The sequence below is a fragment of the Artemia franciscana genome, chromosome 2 (genome assembly GCF_032884065.1).
Source record: "Artemia franciscana chromosome 2, ASM3288406v1, whole genome shotgun sequence".
Taxonomy (NCBI): Eukaryota; Metazoa; Arthropoda; class Branchiopoda; order Anostraca; family Artemiidae; genus Artemia; species Artemia franciscana.
In genome coordinates this window covers 33,508,300-33,529,101 of record NC_088864.1, presented here as the reverse complement: position 1 = coordinate 33,529,101, position 20,802 = coordinate 33,508,300, and the positions used below count along the sequence as shown (strand labels likewise).

The 20,802-nt window shown below is 35.0% G+C and overlaps 1 protein-coding gene across 1 annotated transcript in view; it reads left to right on the top strand.

The window, feature by feature from the left end:
* LOC136040352 (uncharacterized) overlaps positions 1 to 20,802 on the top strand; it is a 66,408-nt gene that overhangs the window by 23,567 nt on the left and 22,039 nt on the right. The window contains exons 5-6 of the mRNA XM_065724602.1: positions 6,957 to 7,113; positions 14,935 to 16,646. Of these exons, the coding sequence (XP_065580674.1) occupies positions 6,957 to 7,113; positions 14,935 to 16,646 (1,869 nt within the window). The remainder of the gene's footprint in view (positions 1 to 6,956; positions 7,114 to 14,934; positions 16,647 to 20,802) is intronic.

Genomic DNA, 20,802 nt, shown 5'->3' with positions numbered 1-20,802 from the left:
TTGCTGCTGATAGAGAAAGTCAGAAAAGAAAGCGTGCCTAGGAATCAAAAGAACAGCAAGGAAACAGGCTTGAGGCTGATAGAGAAAGAAAGAACAGAAAGCGTGCCGAGGAAATACCAGAGCAACGCGAAAGCAGACTAAGAATTGCTGAAACTCATCGATGCTACGATGCCCTACAATATCCTATCATTTTTTGGGATGGAGCCGACGGCTATCACTTTAATATTAAATTGATGAATCCAGCCACTAACAAAGAAATGAATAAGAAATGCAGTGCAATGCATTATTATTCCTATAGACTAATGATTCGGCAGGATGAAGAAAATTATATTTTAAAATGCCGTGAATTGTTTCACCAATTTCTCGTTGATATGTATGCTAAAATTGAATCAGAACGTTTGCTATATATCCGCCTGAATCAGACCAAGCTCCGCTCTGAACAATACATTCATTTGCGAGATGCAGTTATAAATGACGGTAATACCACAAACGTTGGAAGATTAACAATTTTACCTTCGTCATATGCTGGCAGCCCCCGTCATATGCATGAATATGCTCAAGATGCTATTGCGTATGTTCGTCTCTATGGTCGTCCAGATTTATTTATTACATTTACATGTAATCAATCTTGGGACGAGATACTGCAGCTTTTACTTCAAGGACAATCGGCGGTTCATAGGCATGACATTACGGCCCGTGTCTTCCGGCAAAAGTTGAAATCACTGATAAACTACATAGTAAAACTTGAAGTGTTTGGGTCAGTGCGATGCTGGATGTACTCAGTGGAATTGCAAAAACGAGGTTTGCCACACGCACATATACTAATCTGGCTACATAAAAAATTACTTCGAACGAAATTGATGATGTGGTTTCCGCTGAAATACCTGATAAAAATGTCGATAAGGGGTTACCTGATATGATTGTAAAAAATATGATACATGGACCTTGCGGTACACTGAACGAAAATTCACCATGCATGGCCAAAGGAAGGTGCACAAAGCAATATCCTCGACTTTTAGTATCCAACACAATTACTGGCAATGATGGTTACCCACAATATAGAAGATCTACTAAAGATGGCGGTAAAACAGCAATAATAAAGAAGCGTAACGGTACCACCATCGAAGTAGATAACCAGTGGGTTGTTCCATATTCCCTATTATTATCAAAAACATTTAATGCACACATAAACGTTGAATACTGTAACTCCGTAAAGGCAATCAAATACATATGTAAATACGTCAACAAAGGCGAAATCGTACAATATCAGGCTGGAAGATACATAAGCAGTAATGAAGCTGTTTGGCGAATTCTTTCATTTCCGATACATGAACGTAGTCCAGCTGTTGTTCACTTAGCGGTACATTTACAGAATGGTCAACGTGTTTATTTCTCGGAAACCAACGTGCAACAAAGAGCCCTGAATCCACCGGATACAAAATTAACAGCTTTTTTTTCGCTTTGCAAAAATGATTCTTTTGCAAAAAAACTGCTGTATACTGAAGTGCCTTTGTATTACACGTGGAATACTAAAAATAAAGTATTTGAACGTCGAAAACAGGGTAAGTCAGTCGACGGCCAACCTACCATCTTCAAAGATACCACGATAGGAAGACTCTACACCGTTCACCCCAATCAACATGAATGCTTCTTTCTACGCCTGCTTTTGGTGGATGTACCCGGTCCGACATCCTTTGAGTATTTGAGAACTGTAAACGGTACTATACATGACACTTACCGTAGTGCATGCCAAGCTCTGAATTTATTGGAGAATGACCAACACTGGGATAACTGCATCAATAACGCGTGCGAAACGTCAACTCCAAGTCAAATTCATGCATTGTTTGGCGTCATACTAACAACTTACTCTCCATCAGCTCCTACAGAGTTATGGGAAAAATATAAGTCAAAAATGTCCGAAGATATACTCCATCGAAAACAGTTAGAGACGTCAGATATGACTTTTGATTTTACATCAGAAATTTATAACTACACTTTAGTTATTATAGAAGATTTGTGCGTACGTATGGCAAACAAACCTCTTCAGGATTTGGGAATGCATTCACCTAACCGTATCGCTGCTGTTTCGACATGTGTAGAATTGGATCGTGAACAAAGTTACAATACGAGTGATCTATTGTCGTATGTTCAAAATAACATTTCCAAGTTAACGTCGGAACAAAAAGACATTTATGATACGATAATGCATTGTGTCGATAACAACGTTGGAGAAATTTTCTTTTTGGATGCGCCAGGAGGTACTGGTAAAACGTTTGTGATAAAACTGATTCTGGCATCAATTCGATCAAAAAATTATATAGCGTTGGCAATTGCTTCGTCCGGAATAGCCGCAACATTGCTGCCTGGTGGAAGAACTGCTCATTCCGCTTTGAAATTGCCTCTGAATTTGCATTCTACAGAAACTCCCACGTGCAATATTTCCAAATCATCTGGGATGGGTAAAGTATTGCAGCAATGCAAACTTATTATTTGGGATGAGTGCACAATGGCACACAAGAAATCGCTCGAGGCTGTGGATCAATGCTTGAAAGATTTGAGAGGGAAGTCGAAACCCTTTGGCAGCACATTAATATTGCTTGCGGGAGATTTCAGGCAAACATTACCTATAATACCTAGATCAACTCCTGCAGACGAAATGAATGCTTGCCTGAAAAATTCTAATTTATGGGCACACGTAAAAATATTAAAATTAACTACAAATATGCGTGTCCGATTGCAAACGATAACTCTGGTCAAACATTTTCAGATCAATTGCTGGCAATTGGAAACGGAAAGCTCCCAGTAGACTCAATTTCAGGACGTATACAACTACCTGCTGATTTCTGTAATTTAGTGACGTCCAAAAATGAATTGATTGAAAAAGTATTTCCGAATATTCTAAAAAATTATGAAAATAATAAATGGCTAAGTGAAAGAGCGATTCTCGCACCCAAAAATATAGACGTCCACGAAATCAACAATATTGTTTTGACCAAGATTCGAGACCAGGCAGTCCTTTACAAGTCAGTCGACACAGTTTTGGAACCAAATGAAGCGGTTAATTATCCATCTGAATTTTTAAATTCCATAGATATTTCAGGGTTTCCACCACACGTGCTACAACTAAAAATAGGCGTACCAATAATACTTTTAAGAAATATCAACCCACCAAAGCTTTGCAATGGTACGCGACTTACCGTAAAAAAAACAATGGAAAACCTAATAGAGGCCACAATCTTGACAGGGCCTTTTGAGGGTGAGGCTGTTCTTATTCCTCGCATTCCCATGATTCCAACGGATCTGCCTTTTCAATTTAAAAGATTGCAATTCCCAATTCGATTAGCATTTGCAATCACCATTAACAAAGCTCAAGGTCAATCATTAGAAAAATGTGGTGTAGATCTTAATACTGATTGTTTTTCCCATGGACAATTGTACGTTGCATGTTCGAGGGTCGGTAAACCTGACAATCTATTTATATGCAGCAACAATTGGACAGCGAAGAATGTTGTATATTCGCAAGTTTTACGCAGTTAATTTGTATTGTATCTATCTATCTATCTATCTATATAAAAACGAGTTGTGTGTATGCATGTTTGTTTGTTTGTAAAAAAAGCGTTTGCATATGACGTCATTATTAGTACATACGGCTTTGTATATGCAAAGACAATGGGCAAGCCAAGAATGTTGTATATTCGCAATTTTTACTTAGTTTAACTCCTGCAGACGAAATGAATGCTTGCCTGAAAAATTCTAATTTATGGGCACACGTAAAAATATTAAAATTAACTACAAATATGCGTGTCCGATTGCAAAACGATGACTCTGGTCAAACATTTTCAGATCAATTGCTGGCAATTGGAAACGGAAAGCTCCCAGTAGTGGGAAAGCCAAGAATGTTGTATATTCGCAATTTTTACGTAGTTTGAAACACATATATAAATCTATCTATATTCACAGGTGGGACACAGGGACACAACTACAATGGCGCGTAACTAATATGGCGCGTAACGACTTACGCGCGCGGGGGGTTTGGGGGGCGCAAAGCGCCCCACCAACTAGGTGTTGGGGTGGCGCGGAGCGCCACCCCAACAGCTATATATATATATATATATATATATATATATATATATATATATATATATATATATATATATATATATATATATATATATATGTATATATATATTTTTATATATATATATATATATATATATATATATATATATATATATATATATATATATATATATATATATATATATATATATATATATGTATATATATATTTATATATATATATATATATATATAAATATATATGTATATATATATAAATATATATATATATATATATATATATATATATATATATATATATATATATATATATATATATATATATATATATATATATATATATATATATATATATCAGTATATATATATATATATATATATATATATATATATATATATATATATATATATATATATATATATATATATATATATATATATATCAGAACACAAAATCGTGAAGAAAACAAGAACGAGGACAACGAACAGCGAGTGAAAAAAATTGAAAATTATGCAAATATTTCGGTCAAGACCTCCGCTTGACCGTCCTCAGTGCAGAATAGACTGATAAAAATATAAGAAAAACAAAACCTTAAAACGAAACATAAAACTAGAATATGATGACCCTTTCTCAGTAAAGCTGAAAGGGTAACTTTCACCGTAAAAAAAATCGTTCTTCTTTGTTTCTTGATTCTTACTGTCAATTGTGTTCTAATCGCAGACAACTTGAGCCTTTTCTTGATGTCATGACGTCACCACAAGTTTGATACAGGCACCCTTGGACAAATACGAATTTCTTAAATTTGTGATCTATTTAGATGGTGTTTGTGGCCAGAAGTCTCCATTTGCTGGTTTTAAGAAGAAAAAACAACAACTATGTAGCCGGTTTTGATATCAGGCCCCAGAATGGCTACGTGACATGCTTTTATATATTAATTCCCATTGTAACCGCAGACGATATTAGTCTCTTTTTGATGTCATGGTATCACCGTAGGCTCAATACAACCACCATGGGAAAAAATACAAACGCTTCCTTAAAGCTGTGACTATTTTAGATCGTTTTGTTAGCCAGAAATGTCAATATACCAGTCAGCAAAAAAAAAAAAAAATATGTAGCCGATTTTGAAGCTGGGCCCCGACACTCCGTCATGTTGCTACTCTTTACTTGGGAAAATGGAGGTCTCCCCTGGAAAAAAAAACACTGAAGGGTCCCAATGACTTACAATAAACAGTTGTTGCATTGCCATTACAATTCCTTTATCCAACGTTTATACAGTTTTGTACGGTCGATGAAAATGTGCCTCAGATCAGATAAGAGGCTTGTCGGTTCAATCCTGCTTGTGGTTAGGGATGAGTTCTTGTTTAGTTTCTTCTTTATATGTTGTCTATCAGTAATGGTAGCACTTGACCGTTTGTTGGTGACTGAACATTTCTTAATATAAAGTTTCCATACCCAAAAATCATCCGAATAACTTTGTAAAGCAGCTCTATGAGGGTCAAATATTTCGTTTTTTAAGGTTTTTTAATTGTTTTGATCCCTTGTTAGGTATAGGTTGGTTGTTTGCCCTCTAGGCATTATGAAACTATTTAAAACCTCTTAAAGTTTATTCAATTGCATTGAAAACTGTGAGCTTACTGGCGGCTTTGCCGTTGGGCCCCGTCATCCGACACGCTTCCTATTGTCGGCTTTTTATTGCTTCTTATATATTGATTCTTATTGTAGCTAATACAGCCAATATTAAGACATTAAACTTAAACCAACAATTCTTGTTTGAAAACTAAACCTGGGATACTCATATTTGTACTGGTCAAATCACAACTAAATTGTACAGAGCTTTCAGGACTTATGGTATCCTCTGGAAGATGGCTCTAGCGATTTCAAATTTGAAAAAAAAATCTCCAGATTGATTCTTTTTTCCGCTTCTGGGAGATATAGCTTTTTAGGGTGTTGCATAGTAGCTTTGTAATGCGAAATTTTGAAGTCTACATTATCACTTTGTTGAATAATCCTAAATGTCTTCACCGCATCAGCCAACATCCCTGACAGCCCTTTGATAAATAAATCAAAAATTTCCATTGTTACGTTAAACGTCAACACATTCCCAGCCCGAAATGGACAAATTCATAATGTGCTATGCTTATTAGTATAAAAAGTGCTTTCCCAAATAAAGCAAAGTATTGACTTTTGTTTTCTACCTCACATCACTTAGATTAAATCTAAGTGATGTCTTAGATTAAGTTGCCAAATTTTGGCAAAATGTCTAGATATATTTTTTTTAAGTTTGTTATTTTTGGCAAAAATTCTAAGCCTTAATACTAGGCCTGAGGCTAAAAAACAATAATAGAACAAAATCTCATCAAAACGAAGAGAATATTTGGATTTAATTTACTATGGTAAATTAAGGCATAGCCGATGCCAGATATAAAATCTCAAGAAGTACATTTTTAAGCTCAATATTTTGAATTTTCAGTGACACTTCCTTCTGTTAAATATGGGGCGGGGTAAAGGCTTACATAATAGCCTCTCGTCATTTAGAGAAATACGACCACATCATGCATTAAACAATACCGTCTGGTAGTATATATTTAGTAATCAGCTGATGCTTGCTCTTAGAGAGTAAACATTCAAACACACAAAATGCTAAGTTTCTACAGATTAGAAATAATTAATATTGTAATTAAGGTTTGTAATTGGTGAAAATGTTTTAGTTGACTAGTCATCTACGAATGTATATGTTTAAGGCATGTAAATGAATTTCTCAAGTAGCATTTTAAAGGCTAATTAAATCTTCTGAGTTTGATTTTTGAAAAAAAGTATTTTTTTTTTCGAAAGAGAAAAGAACGTTCATTAATAAAAATACTGGACCTTTTTGTAGGTGTACCCAAGTCATAATCATAGATGGATAGCGTATGACCCCAGGGAAGGATTTGTTATCAGTGGCTATCCTTTTCAAATCGACACTGAGTTTGAGTGCATTGCTCAATTACCTCGAATTGGAAAGACGGAAACTTTTTCGTTCTACGTAAGAGTGGGTAAGTAATTTTACATTTAAATGCTCGCTTATATTATTTTGCCAGACTTGCCGACTTTCCTGGTATATATTTTTATTTTTGCCAACGACGATGGCTTTCTATAATAATATTTTCTGAATAAGCCTCAGGCCTATAAGGTAATGTGTTTAAGCAACAAATGAATGGTTTAATTGATAAATTCTTTTAGTAACATTTTTATTCATATTTGAGAAAAAAAATACAAATATCCATCAATTGAGTCAAGAATTTTCTCTTCTTTCCAATAAATGTTGATGACCTACTATTCTTAAAAAATGTTTTGTCGTCATTTCCCCTGTAGTTTTGTTGAGTATTGTCTGACACAGTTGTTTGCATTCTTCACAGCTCTGGAATATTGGTGCTGTGATTGCAAGGTACTGGAATACTACTTTTCCTTTTAGGATTGTAAAAATGGCAATGAAAATTTGGAGATGGTTGGTGGCATTGTTAGGAGGCGATGTCATCTTCCCACAGAATTTTCTTCCTCTGATTTTTTTCAAAAAGCACTTGTTCTCAAACACAGTACTTCCGTGGTAAATGTAGCTTTCCTGATAGTAAACTGGTTTTTTTTTTTGTGATAAGGACTATCTGCAAACCCTAATCTTTCTTGTAACTGATCAATATAGTTATATGTAAGCGTGTCTTGTCTTATGTTGTATTCGCATAAAACTGACGCTCGTTATCATTTAATCCAATCAATTAAAATGCTTAATTGCTAATTCCTAAATCCTTAAATAGGTGCTAATTCCTTAAATATTTAATTGCTAATTGGTAATTCCATCTTTCAGTAATTTAGAAAGTGAATTGTGATTGTAAACATCTGCTGCTCTGCTGAGTGTGACTTACTCAAAACGGTTGAGTAAGTACTGAGAATCCCTTCAAGGATTCTCAGTACTGAACGAGTAACAACCCGTGCTGCTCATTGCATTCTTTACATTGCATAACAACTCTTTTTGTTTATTAAATAAAAAAAAAACAAGTTTTCTAACTGAAAGTAAGGAGCGACATTAAAACTTAAAACGAACAAAAATTACCCCGTATATGAAAGGGGATGTTCCCTCCTCAACGCCCCGGTCTTTGCGCTAAAGTTTGACTCTTTCTCTCAACTCTACTTTTTAAACAGGTCATAAGATTCTTTGATGAATAAACTACTATGGCTTCATTGGGACATTTTGAATGAGTAGACCAGACTAATTTTTTTTTCTTTAGAGTTGGATATATAAAAAAAAATCAATTGATAGGGAAAATAAAATTTATTATCATTGCCAAAGAATTTTTGACAACCTGGAATTTTTGACTCTTTGACAACCACGAGACACTTACACTCTTCTATTTATTTAAAACATAAGAACAGAAGTAGTAATAGACCAGACTGATTTTTTTTTCTTTAGAGTTGCATAAAAAAATCAATTAATAGGGAAAATAAAATTTATTATCATTGCCAAAGAATTTTTGACAACCTGGAATTTTTGACTCTTTGACAACCAGGAGACACTTACACTCTTTTATTTATTTAAAACATAAGAATAGAAGTAGTAATAGTAGACGAGAAAATTTCAAATTAAATCTCCCTGTCGTTCTCGATATATGGCTGAGGTTCTTATTGGCACCCATTCTTACAGTGCCTCTTAATATGGGCATTATCTATTTATCCCCATAATTTCGGGATAATAATAAGCAAAATATGGAGGTAATATCGGAGTAGTCAATGACGAAAGGCAGGGAGACAGGGGCAATAAAAACACTTCAGTAGTCTTTCAAGTTGTCTTGCAGGGACGATGGAGCTTGAAATAATTGATACTTATGAAACAGCCCGCCTACGTCGACCTTATAAATCTGGATAGTTTCTAACTTCCACATTATGTGTGGATAACATAGACGACATTCCACTAGGACTTCGTCCTAGGAAGTTAGTATTCTACCCTGAATCTTACTACAGTCAGGCAGCTGGATAAGATAAGGCACGTGAATTAGCTCTCTAAAATTCCACTCAGCAAACTCAAATGTCCAAAACATTTCCCAAAACCCCCTTTATGATGTGTCTCCCTTCCCCTAGCCCATCTTTATCATACCCCTATCAATGACTCCCAGAAACCGTACCTTAAATCTATGGGCTCTTAAGAAAGAGAATAAAAAAAAAATCTACCAAAAAAGAAAAGAAGAAAACACAATCTGAAGATGAAGATCTAGCAAGCAAGTTTAGTTATATGATTAATTTTTCATGAAAACGAAGTTTATCTTAATAATTTCATGACGAAATGATTAGTAAACTGTTCGTGCGAGCAGTTTCATTTCTGAATCTGTAGCAGATCAAGAGCAAAATCTTGGGTAAGGGGGCCACTGGACCTAGGGCGCCAATGTGACTCGAGGTGGTCACCGAATTAAAACTTTTATTCTAAAAAGATTAAAAAAGAAAGAAAAAAGAACAAAATAAGGGCGCCAGAAATATCTTGGGGGAAGGGCCCCCCCCTACCTCATGGTTCTGTTCCTGGTTCTAAATTGATTTTAACTCTTTCATTCATCTAAATTCAACCAGATTAGCTATATATTTAAAATAAATGGATAGACAAATTTATCATACGAAAGCCCTATTGGGCCATTCGCTATTTAATTAGTCACAAAACTAAAATTAAGAATTTTTTTGATTGGGGAGTAGACAAGGGCAGTTCAAAAAATTACTCCTTAACATAAATTAATATTGTAAGTTGCCTTGTCAGATCCCCATCATTGAAGCTCAGACACCATACCCTAAATTGATAGGCTCACAAGGAAGAGAATAAGATCTGCCAAAAAAAAAAAAAAAGAAAAAATGAAAACACATTCTGAAGGTGAAGATCTAGCAAGCAAATTAAATTATATGATTAATTTTTCATGAAAACGTGGTTTATCTCATAATTTTTGTGACGAAATGATTCGTAAACTGATCGTGCGTCCAGTTTCATGTCTGAATCTCTTAACAGATCAAGAGCAAAATCTTGGGTAAGGAGGCTGCTGAACCAAGGGCGCCAATGTGACTCGAGGTGGGTACCAAATTAAAAAGTTTATTTTAAAAAAGAAAAGAAAACAGAACAGAATAAGTGTGCCAGAAGTGTCTTAGGAAGAGGGGCGCTTCATCCGACCTCATGTATCTGTTCCTGGCCTAAATTGCCTTTAATTCTTTCAATCATTTAATCTCAACCAAATTAGCTATATAGTTAAAATAAATGTTAATAAGTGATAAACTTTTTTCGTTGCTAATTGTTTTTTGTGTGTTATTGTTTTATTTGCTTTTGTTTTGTTCTATGTAAGTGGCCCTAGCTTGTCTTAAGCGTAATAAATAAGATAATAAAATAAAATAGATAGTTTTGATCTATTCACACGAAAGCTTTATTGGGCCATTAACTATTTAATTAATCACAAAACTAAAATTAAGGATTTTGTTGAGAATAGAGGGGGTTTATTATTAGTCAAAACCTACCTTTCGATTTCCGGGTATTTCCGGATATTTTACCAAAATATCAGAAAATATCCTTCGATCCCCTTGTACATTCAACCATCAGTCTTCGTCTCTTATCCATTCTATGCTGGTGTCCAGATTTTTTTTATTTAAATCCATTTTGAACTTTTAGCTACAAGGCTAATTTTGAATAGGTCATTGTAAATTGACTAGTAGCTATAACTGTGTTACCACGTTTATGAAACGTGTTAATTTTGCAGATATATACTGAACCGGCTGAATTAAAACAGAATTTTTGTTCGTTTTAAGTTACAACTTTGCTCTTTAGATTTATAGGAAAGCTTTGTTTTTATTTTGTTAATTGGGTAAATCACCTATAAGTAATTGATCAAATTGATAATTATACTTCAAAAAGGAGTAAAAAAAAGAAAAAGAACGGAATGCGAGTGAGGGTGCCAGAAAAATCTTGGGGGGGCTAAGGCACCCGGCCCCTGGATCCATCCCCTTTGGAGTAAGAAGGTAAATCATTAGAGACGATGCGTATCCAGTTTTTTCAAAGAAGATATATTTTCAGATATGCTTTTTCAAAGCATAACTACAGCACCTAAGGAATGGCTTTGGGGACTCGAGTTAAAACTTTCAAGGTTTTATTAAAATTTTCAGTTTAAAATTTCGGGGGGGGGATAAAATAATTTCAAATTCCATACTAAGGAGTAGATGAGAAGGGCGTAAAACTGTTTGTCTGCGATCCGTAGACATATATCTGCCCTATGAAACTCTATGATTTTTTTTTCATATTTAAAGAAAATGATTGGAAAAATAATGTAAATTGAAAGATTTCATGTGACCCAGGTTATCTGAATACTGTATTTTAAGTATCTCTGGAGTGATCTGGGTGGATTAAATTGAAATCTTCAAGAAGGGCGGAGGGTAGGGGGACCTAAATTTGCATTTGGGGATAAAAAGAAGAGGGGGAAAATGGCTTCTTTCCCATCCGTTGAAACATATTCATGCTAACAGCTCCCGTGTAGATCATTTACACAATGTACGCTGTGTTTTTTTGTGTAAACCGCGCATGATCAATTAATAGTGAACTAGTAAAGTAAAGCTAAATACATTGTGTTTTTACTACCAAAAACAGTTCACCTGAAACATGTCTGGAAGACCTTGGGGATAAATTTGAAACTCACTAGGGGATTTGGGTTGACCTAAAATTTGAACTTGGTGGGAAGGGGTACTAATTTTTGTTGTTTTCGATCTCTCTGAAAATTTGGCGTTATAAGCCTCTATGGGACTTAATCTATGTACGGTAAAGTAGCAAGATAAACTGAAATACGCTACATCTCAAGAACAGCTTTCGGGGGCGGGGATCGAGTTGAAACTCTCTAAGAGTGCTGTGGAGCTAACGGACAGATTTTTAGATGGGGTTACAAAGAGGATACGGGTTTCATTTATTCGTCAATGATTTATGGTAGTTTTACCCTTGAAAAATAATTTGACTTTATTTCTGCTCTTCGGTTTAAATGTAACTTTTTAATTTTCTTTTAAACTTTTCTTTTGTGGAAGTTTTTTTAAAGCTTTTGGCTCGCCCCAAATGGGGCCTAAAAAGGGGCTACAAACGGTTTATCGGTCTAATTGGCTAACTTTCAGACATTGTCCCCATGGACCTTAACGGGCCTTAAATTTTGTATAATGGACTCATTGAGGTCCAGGGGCACGAAAATAGGGTGAAAAATTGTTTTATCTAATTATTTCAAAATTTGCGTCAGTAAGCCTCTGGTCCAAAACGAATTGGTTTGGGGGTCACGATCTTCCAAAATAGAGCTCTCAAAAATGAACCAATAAGCTTTACTTTTCCAATTGGCTTGAAGCTTATATTTTCAGCGATTGGGCCATGAGGACTACATTTGTAAGAAAAACATGGAAGAAAAGCGTTGGTTCACCCAAAAATGAGATTTAAAATAGGGCCTAAGCACTTTTTTACGCAGCTCCTATGAGAATAATTGTAAGCTGCATCTTTTCTGAAGCTTTATTTTAACAACCCCTGACTTCGGGTGGTATGAACAATGCTGCTAATGCAATGCCATATTAGGGCTGAAGCATAAGTACTCTGCATTTGCTAGTAACTGCCTTTGAAGAATTTTATGCTGTGGGCTTGAACTCCCTAAATATGGGACCTAAAAAAGGATCAAAACAGGTTTTGACAATTGTCTTGGTGGTCACATTTTGAAGTCTTGGAATTTGAATCCGAAGCGAAATTTTCTGGCCTTGAGAGATCTCAGCTCGTAAAGAATTTGGAAAACCATTGATTCGTCTAAAAACGGGACCGTAAAAAGCCCCCCCCCCCGAAAAAAAATCCGCGAAAAACTGAAAATTAAGCCAGGCTTCTTGGACAAGAGGTTCCCATTGCACTAAAAAGATCCAAAAATAGTTGGGTTGCCCAACAATAAAAGGGCCAAAAACTTTTTTTTTGCAAATTTCCTGTAAGAATAATTGAACTCCAGATCTTAATTTTTTTAATAGCCCAATAGCTTAAGTAATAATTTTTTTGCATGTACAATGCTACTAGTAACTGCATGGAAAATAACACCATCACGACACTGCATGAAGATTGATTTTGAAATGTAAGGTATTCCCATTGCCCGATTCCCCTCTCTAAAAAGTAATGCTCAATGAAAGTGTTGTCGAGAATCTTATGAGTCATTCAGAAGTCACTGTGCAGTATTTTTGAACAGCCAAGACAAAAGGAACTATTGAAATGTATTAATCATACCAGGCTAAAAGACTAACAGATTTGTGAGGCCTGAAAATGGATCCATAAGTAACGCGTTAAACTGACGATAAATCGGGTTGAAAATTAGATTTATAGATTTTTAGGCCAAGTTAAATTTCAACTGAATTTATTTCAGAGCACGGATATCGTTCAGTTTTTTTTTCAGGGTAACTTTTTCTTAAAAATGAGATAGACAGTAAAAATTTGATTCATTACTTATTTTAAACATGTGAATATTAAATTTATAAAGTTAGCCAATACCTGGTTTTCCTTGAAAGCTAGTTCTGTGATGACTATTTATAATACCAAAATATTTTCGGTGATCAGTAGGACTACTACCAAGACACGAACAACTATATTCGATTGGTCTTGTGTAGTATATTTCTATGATTCTACTTAAAAATGCATTTAAATGAGATCGAAACAAAAACAAAATCTCAAGTATTACAATATTATAACAAAGTTCGATAATTACAATATTATATGTTCAGTATTACAAAAAAAGAAAGTGTGCGTTATTTGAAGATACTAGACATTATTTGCATTATTAGAAGACATCTATATACTAGACATTTTCTAAGCTTAAATGTATCGTCAATGTTTTGCGTCAAAGCGTTGAAAGAATATTCCTGTTTTACTGTATGTGCAAGTCAAGAATAATATGTTTATAATAGGTTAATTTTCATTTTCAAGAATTTGAGAAGGTGAAAATATACCCCATGGTAGGCCTTTATTAAAGTATGGTCAGAACAGATAGTCGCATTGAGGGGGTTAGATTAATTTCAATTAATTTTAAATTTGATATAATAGGTATAATACTAAGACTTATATAATCTGCAAGCTTCGCAACTTTCAAAGTATATTAATTCTCGTCAGTGACTGTGATGATCATCAAAGAGAGCTGTTATGGCTTCTAGGCCTCATCTCTCATTTGCCTGGCTTAGATTATATTTTAATAGACCTGCCGTTATAAATAGCCTATAAAAAGAAATATGTAAATAGAACAAATGCAGGAGGTGGAAGATCCCTATACATCATTTTAATGAAACCACCTGAACTTCTGGGCTTTTTAATGAATAATTTTTTCTAATTTATTTCTATCTTTCGTACTTCTTCCTTTAATGAATTTGTAGTTGCTTTTTTATTTTTTTTTACTTGATTTTTTTTCTCTATCTCCCGATTTGAGTGTGGGGCCATCTTTTACATTTTCTTTTGAATTTCGTGATTAACGTCTAATAGTGGTGTGTGATCTATGAACTTTTTTTCTTCTGTTTTTTTTTTCACTGTTTTGCCCCATATTACAAAAAGTTTCACTTTCTGGGACTATGGTCTTTGTTGCGTTGATAAATAAATAAAAAAAAAAAAAATTGAAAAGAGTTTCACTTAGTGATCAAGCTTGACTAAGACTGTATTTAAGAAATTGAAAGTCATTTACCAGTGAAGATTAAATTTGAGTTTTTTTTTTGCTTAATTTAAAAATTTAACTGATAGCATTCACTGGATTATGCCTAGCCTTCTCAAGTGGTTCGTATCCCTTAAAAATTGGCGAAAGCCTCTCCCAAGTTATTGATTTGACAGAAGTATTTTTTTTTAGATCAGCCAATTGCACAAGAGCGGCTGAAAGATTCATCGGAAGAAGTCAAATTCATTGGCCATGAATCAGCTAGCTTACCAGAAGCGTCTTTTCAAGACATGCTGCCCCTTTCAATATCGGAATTTGTTGCGTCTGCATTGACAGTTGACAGAAAAGTGGAAGGCGAGATTGATAATGACCATTCTAATGCTTCCTATCTGAAAGATAATACAGATAATTTTGTAACCGGTCACCTATTACCCCATGACAGCACCCCTGTCCCAGTTCATGACCATTATGATTTTGATAATAAGGATTTTGACAATTTTTACGACATTTCTAATCCAGAAAATTCATTCGATCTGGATAGATCTTTGTATAACCCTGTTAAAGAGCAGAATCTAGCTGCAAGTGCATCTGATTTAGAGAATGTTTATGTAAAAGCAAATGATTTTAATGAAAATTTGCTGAATAATGCGGAAATTGAGGATAAAAATGGAAAGGAAGTAAGCCCATTTCTGGGGAATCAAGTTCAAGGAACTAGAAATGAGATCTCCAATTTTGCTTTTCCAACACTCGATAATGAAGATATGTCTGGATTTCAACAAAATATTGTAAAACATGAGCAGACAAATGACATATTCTTAACCCCCGATAAAACTAAAATTATCGGTTTGGGTGATCCTCAGTCCCTGTCACAAAATTTAGATTTTCCTTTGGCTTCCGAAATGTCTTCTTTCATCAATCCTAACTCGCACAAAGAGAAAGTAAGCTCATCACTACCAATAGATGAGGGTTCTGTTTTTGATTACGGTGATCATTCGTTTGTTTCAAATATTAATTTAGAAGAAAAGCGAAATAATACTGGACAGCAAAATTTTATTGAGTCTTTATCAAATGAAGAAGCTAATTCAGAAGAAAACCTTTATCCCTATGATCTTGCTTCTGAAGAGCAAACGAGGGAAGGTGAATATGAACGGCATAGCGAATTCGCTGTTACGGTAACAGAGAGCGGCCAAGAAAGAACAAGCCCGACTACTGAGCTGACTAGTAGTGGCTCAGTCATTGTCTCGACAATGTCGTCAGATGACAGTAGCGTACATCCGATCAATGATCTTAGTATCGAAAGAACATCGAGTTTGGCTGATATTGAAAATCTTATTATAGCAGAAGAAGAGTTACACACTTTTATGGGCGTCAATGCAACCCCAGTTTCTGAGACTCAACCAACACAGGCTGATTTTAATCACATTAACGAGGAAGAACATGAGGCTAGTGAGCCAGAAATTGTTAAAAGTTATGCATTCACTGTTGGTGCTGAAGATGAGATACAAGAAACAACAATAAGAGTTACTACTAATGACCCTTTGTTAGAGAAAAGGGGCTATAACTCTCCTGTTGAAAATCAACTGTCTCCCCAGTCAGCTAATGAAAATTGCGTGCATCAAAGAAATTCCTTGAGAGGGGAAGTACCTTGTGAATGCCCGTCCCCATTGAATCAAAGAGCTGGAAATTTAATGTCTTCTTCCAATTTGAATACGGATCCCCAGAGATCCACTGATCTGAATCGGCCTTCTGTGAATAGCATTATGACGTTGCAGCCAAGCGTTAGAAAAATGGGAAATGGTTCAACTCGAATGGGAGGAAGAGTTCAGTTTGAGTGTGCTATTGAAGTATCTGAAGACTTTGATCTGATCCTTGAATGGTCGTATCCGCAAACAATTAAGAAAGAGGTAAGACTCTTAATTGCTGCAGTTATTCAATTGTATGACGAAAACTCTAGAAGCGGCATTTTAGAAAGGACTTCTTTTCACTCATTTTCTTTGCTTCTAATGCGTTTCAATATTTTGTCTAATTTTTGTAAGACGCGAAAATTTTCGAAAAGCCAAAATAAGTCGCAATGAAGTATTTTGATAGATAGTTATGAAAACATGAAGAAAACGAAGCTATCCTTGTCATTATTTAGCTCAATAGAACATGAGTATGTGTTAATATTTACAGTAACTACTTATGCTGATGTTTGGCAAGCTTCTAAAATTTTGCAGATTCAGTATAGGGAACATTGTTGTACGCCATTTTAATTATACTTGAAGCTCAGGTTGAAATGGCTAGGGCATGTTCTGCGGACAAAGGATGACATACTGCCAAATATCGTCCTTTTCGGCCTCCTTTACAGGGCTAAGCGAAAAATAGGTTGCCCTCGGTTGATTTGCGAGCATGTTGTGAGAAAATATTTAAGGAAAATGGAAACTTCCTCAGAGGGTGTAAAGAGGGAGGCTTTAAATAGATTGAGATGGAAGAGTATCGTGCCTAGTCGTGTCGGCCTCAGGTCACTTGGCGCAGCAGTGAGTTGTTAGTGGTAGCAGTAGTAGCAGATCCCCCTAGGTCTTAGAGAGCGATTAATCAAATGATGTACAATTCGTACTGACAAAACTTTAATTCAGGTAAAAAGGAATAAGCTTTTAAAATGGTATGTGGTCCGTAGATGAGCGTCATTTTGCATCAAAGTTTTCTACTCTCCTAAAATTTAACTTTCCTACATCCAATCTGCACTGAAACCAACTCGCATGTTTATTGTAACTTAATTTCGTTGACTTAATTTTAGTACCTTGGAAAGTAATATTGACTCCTTTTGCTTTAGTATTAATAGTGGAGTAGATACTGATCTTGGCAATTTGTTGTGCTATTATGCCTGAAATCTTAAGAATTAGTAATAAAGATAAGTAACAGAAGTACACTGACACGTAATCACAGAGAATGATGCAGCAAAATATAATAGAACAGAAAATATAAAATTAAACCCAACTTTTACAGATGAATTTCTTGTATCAACAATTCTTGGTAACCAACCGTAAGTAAGGAGTGACTCGTGCTGATATTAACGGAAACTCAAATAAAAAGGATTTTCACTAGCAATGTATTAAACATTTCGTGGTAACGAACTGTAAGTAAGGAGTAGTACGGGCTAATAGTAACCAAAACTCTAAAAACGGAATTTTGTTAACAGTGTACAGCTTGTACCAACAGCATCAACGTTTTGTCAAGATTTTGGCCATGTAAAAATTATTAGATTTAAAGCTACTAATCAACAGTTACTTGTCAACTAGTTACTTGAGAATAAGTAACCCCTCTTTTTCTGAAAGTTACCCCTCTTTTTCTGAAAGAGGGGTAAAAAAAAAACCAAAAGGGTAAGTGATTTTAATGAAAAATACATCATCAGACTCAGACGAACGACTCAGACATCATCATATCAGACAAACGTAATACGGAGTTTTCGAACACCTGTCAAAAGAAACGTGGGATTTTGCATTTTCTTTCAGAGAAGGAATATCACATATACGTGTTTATTTATTTTTTTGCCAGAGGTGATTGTATTGATCATATGACCGTGAAAATCGTGAAAAGACTCTAAAAGTTGAAAATTCTATTGTCCTTTTTAAGTAGCCATTAGATTTTTTTCACAGGAAAGTGGTGTTTTCTGCATTTTTCAAACAGTTCGTGGTAACGAACTGTAGTAAGAAGCGACCCGGCTCAATAGTAAACGAAACTCTAAAAAACGGAATTTTGATGCTAAAAGATACATCAAAAGAATCGGATTTTCATGCTGATTTTAAATATATAAGTTTCATCAAATTTAGTCTTTGTCATCAAAAGTTACGAGCCTGAGAAAATTTGCCTCATTTTGGAAAATAGGGCGAAACACCCCCTAAAAGTCATATAGTCTTAACGAAAATCACACCATCGCATTCAGCGTATCAGAGAACCCTATCACGGGTGCCTATCAGCGTATCATGGGTGCGTGTTTATTTGTTTTTTTTGTTTTGTTTTTTCCCAGGGGTCATCGTATCGACCAAGGGGTCCTAGAATGTCGCAAGAGAGCTCATTCTAACGGAAATGAAAAGTTCTAGTGCCCTTTTTAAGTGACCAAAGAAATTGGAGGGCACCTAGGCCGAAAGTCAACGGATCAAAATTTTGAGATAGCCATTTTGCTCCGCATAGTCGAAAACCATAATAACTATATCTTTAGGGATGACTTACTCCCCCACAGTCCCTGGGGGAGGGGCTGCAAGTTACAAACTTTGACCAGTGGTTACATACAGTAATGGTTATTGGGAACCGTACAGACGTTTTCAGTGGGATTTTTTTTGGTTTGGAGGTGGGGTTGAGGGGAGGGGGCTATGTGGGAGGATCTTTTCTTGGAGGAATATGTCATGGGGGAAGAGAAATTCAACGAAAAGGGCGCGGGATTTTCTGGCATTACTATAAAAAAAAAACAATGAAAAAATAAACATGAAAGAGTATTTCAATTGAAAGTAAGGAGTAGCATTAAAACTTAAAACGAACAGAGATTATTACACATATGAGGAGTTCTTAAAATACTTTAGCATAAAGAGCGAGGTATTTAGGAGAAGATAAATACCTCGCTCCTTATGCTAAAGTATTTTTAGTAATTTAAACTATTAGTTCTACGACCTTTCTGATTCAGGGGTTATTCTTAAAGAATTGGGACAAAACTTAAGATTTAGTGTAAAGGGTGAGGTATTAACGAGGGGACAAACCCCCTCATATACACAATAAAGTAAGAATATAAAAGTTTGTTACGTAAGTTAATTCTTAAGTTACGTACATTTTTTACTAATAAAAACGTTCGTTAAAAATTAAAAGTTCTATTTGCCTTTTTAAGTAACCGAAAAATTGGAGGGCAACAGGGCTCCTTCCCCACCCCTTATTTCTCAAAATCGTCTAAGAGAAAACTAAAATCAAAACTAAGAGAAAGCCATTTAGCCAAAAAAAGAAATAATATGCAAATTTCATTTTAATAATTTATGTGCGGAGAGCCAAAATCAAACATGCATTAATTCAAAAACGTTCAGAAATTAAATAAAAAACTAGTTTTTTTAACTGAAAGTAAGGAGCGACATTAAAACTTAAAACGAACAGAAATTACTCCGTATATGAAATTGGTTGTCCCCTCTGCAATCCCTCGCTCTTTACGCTAAAGTTTTTAATTGTTTTAAAATTAGAATTGTGGCAAAGAGTCAAACTTTAGCGTAAAGAGCGAGGGATTGCGGAGGGGACAACCCATTTCATATACGGAGTATCTGTTCGTTTTGTTTTAATGTCGCTCCTTACTTTCAGTTAAAAAAACTAGTTATTTTTTAATTATAGGGTAAAACTTACACAATTTATGCTTATACACTTAAAAATTATTGAAAAATTATATACTGAGCTTCACAGTGTCAGAGGCAGTAATGCCATGCGGTGGCACATTCGTTCCTAAGGAGACAGTCAATTCAAAATAAATTGTTAATAGAGACACTTCTATTAAAGTTTCATTTAACTAAGTAGATTCACTAGATTGATAAATTTGTGTTCAGTGTCAGTGATGCATAAGTATACATTTGGTTTTATCGAGGAGGAGTGCTGAGCTATTGTTTAGGGGGGGGGGGTATGCCTGATGGCTCAAAAGTGTATTTTTTTTTACAATTTACGTGTCCAAAAGCCCTAAGGTAAATTAGGGCTGACAGGGAGGGTCTGACCTAATTAGGTCAGACCTAAGAGGGTCTGACAGGGAGTAGAAACTAATCTCTATATAGCGTCATTTGGACTAGGCCTGAATATGGGCTCTACGGGTTGATTGTTCCTCTTTTATTACAGTAAATTATATCTTTATGTCATAGAAAATTAAATTCAAATACTAACTGCCATAAAAAGGGGAGAGGTATGTGTGGGGAAGGGGTATCATGAGCAACATAAAGAAATTTCACAGGAGTTAGAAGGCAAACACTACCAGGAAATTTGTTTATCATCAACGTTTAAATGGAAATGATAGTTATTTTTTTTGTATATCAAACTCCCCATGGAAATAGACAGAGAGAAAGGACCTAC